Source organism: Penaeus monodon, chromosome 23, assembly GCF_015228065.2.
Source record: "Penaeus monodon isolate SGIC_2016 chromosome 23, NSTDA_Pmon_1, whole genome shotgun sequence".
In the NCBI taxonomy this organism is placed as follows: domain Eukaryota; kingdom Metazoa; phylum Arthropoda; class Malacostraca; order Decapoda; family Penaeidae; genus Penaeus; species Penaeus monodon.
In genome coordinates, this window is record NC_051408.1 from 16,130,995 (window position 1) to 16,131,403 (window position 409).

Below are 409 nucleotides of genomic sequence, written 5' to 3' on the forward strand. Positions count from 1 at the left end.
GTCCTACTGTAAATTATTATACTCTAGACATTTTTACAACCTAAAGTTATACCTTGAATACATTTCACTAATATCAGTGGCATAAATGCACTGAAAACATTAACAAATCCATTCAGATACTTTCAGCTTTTGCCTACCTGATTATACTCCATAGTTCCAGTGTTGTTCAGGATCTCACCAGACTGTTCCCCCTTGTTCATTTGGTCGTTCTTCAACAGAGCATTAGCCTGGGCTTCACTAATGATTGAGACTCGCACTTGGGGAGGTGTCATGTTTACATTTAATTTGCCTCCCACAAGTAAACGGACAGTTGCTGTGAAGCGTGTGTTTGTTTTCATCACTTGGGGTGGCTGTTTCTCAATAATAAAAGTACTGCAAGTAAAAAGAAAAGCTATGTAAAGATGCATAT

General features: G+C 37.9%; 1 protein-coding gene across 1 annotated transcript in view; it reads right to left on the bottom strand.

The window, feature by feature from the left end:
- The window catches only part of LOC119587822 (signal transducer and activator of transcription 5B-like), a gene marked incomplete at both ends in the record, with an annotated part of 7,842 nt that overhangs the window by 3,465 nt on the left and 3,968 nt on the right, over nt 1–409 (bottom strand). The window contains 1 exon segment of the mRNA XM_037936526.1: nt 138–372. Coding sequence (XP_037792454.1) covers nt 138–372 — 235 coding nt within the window.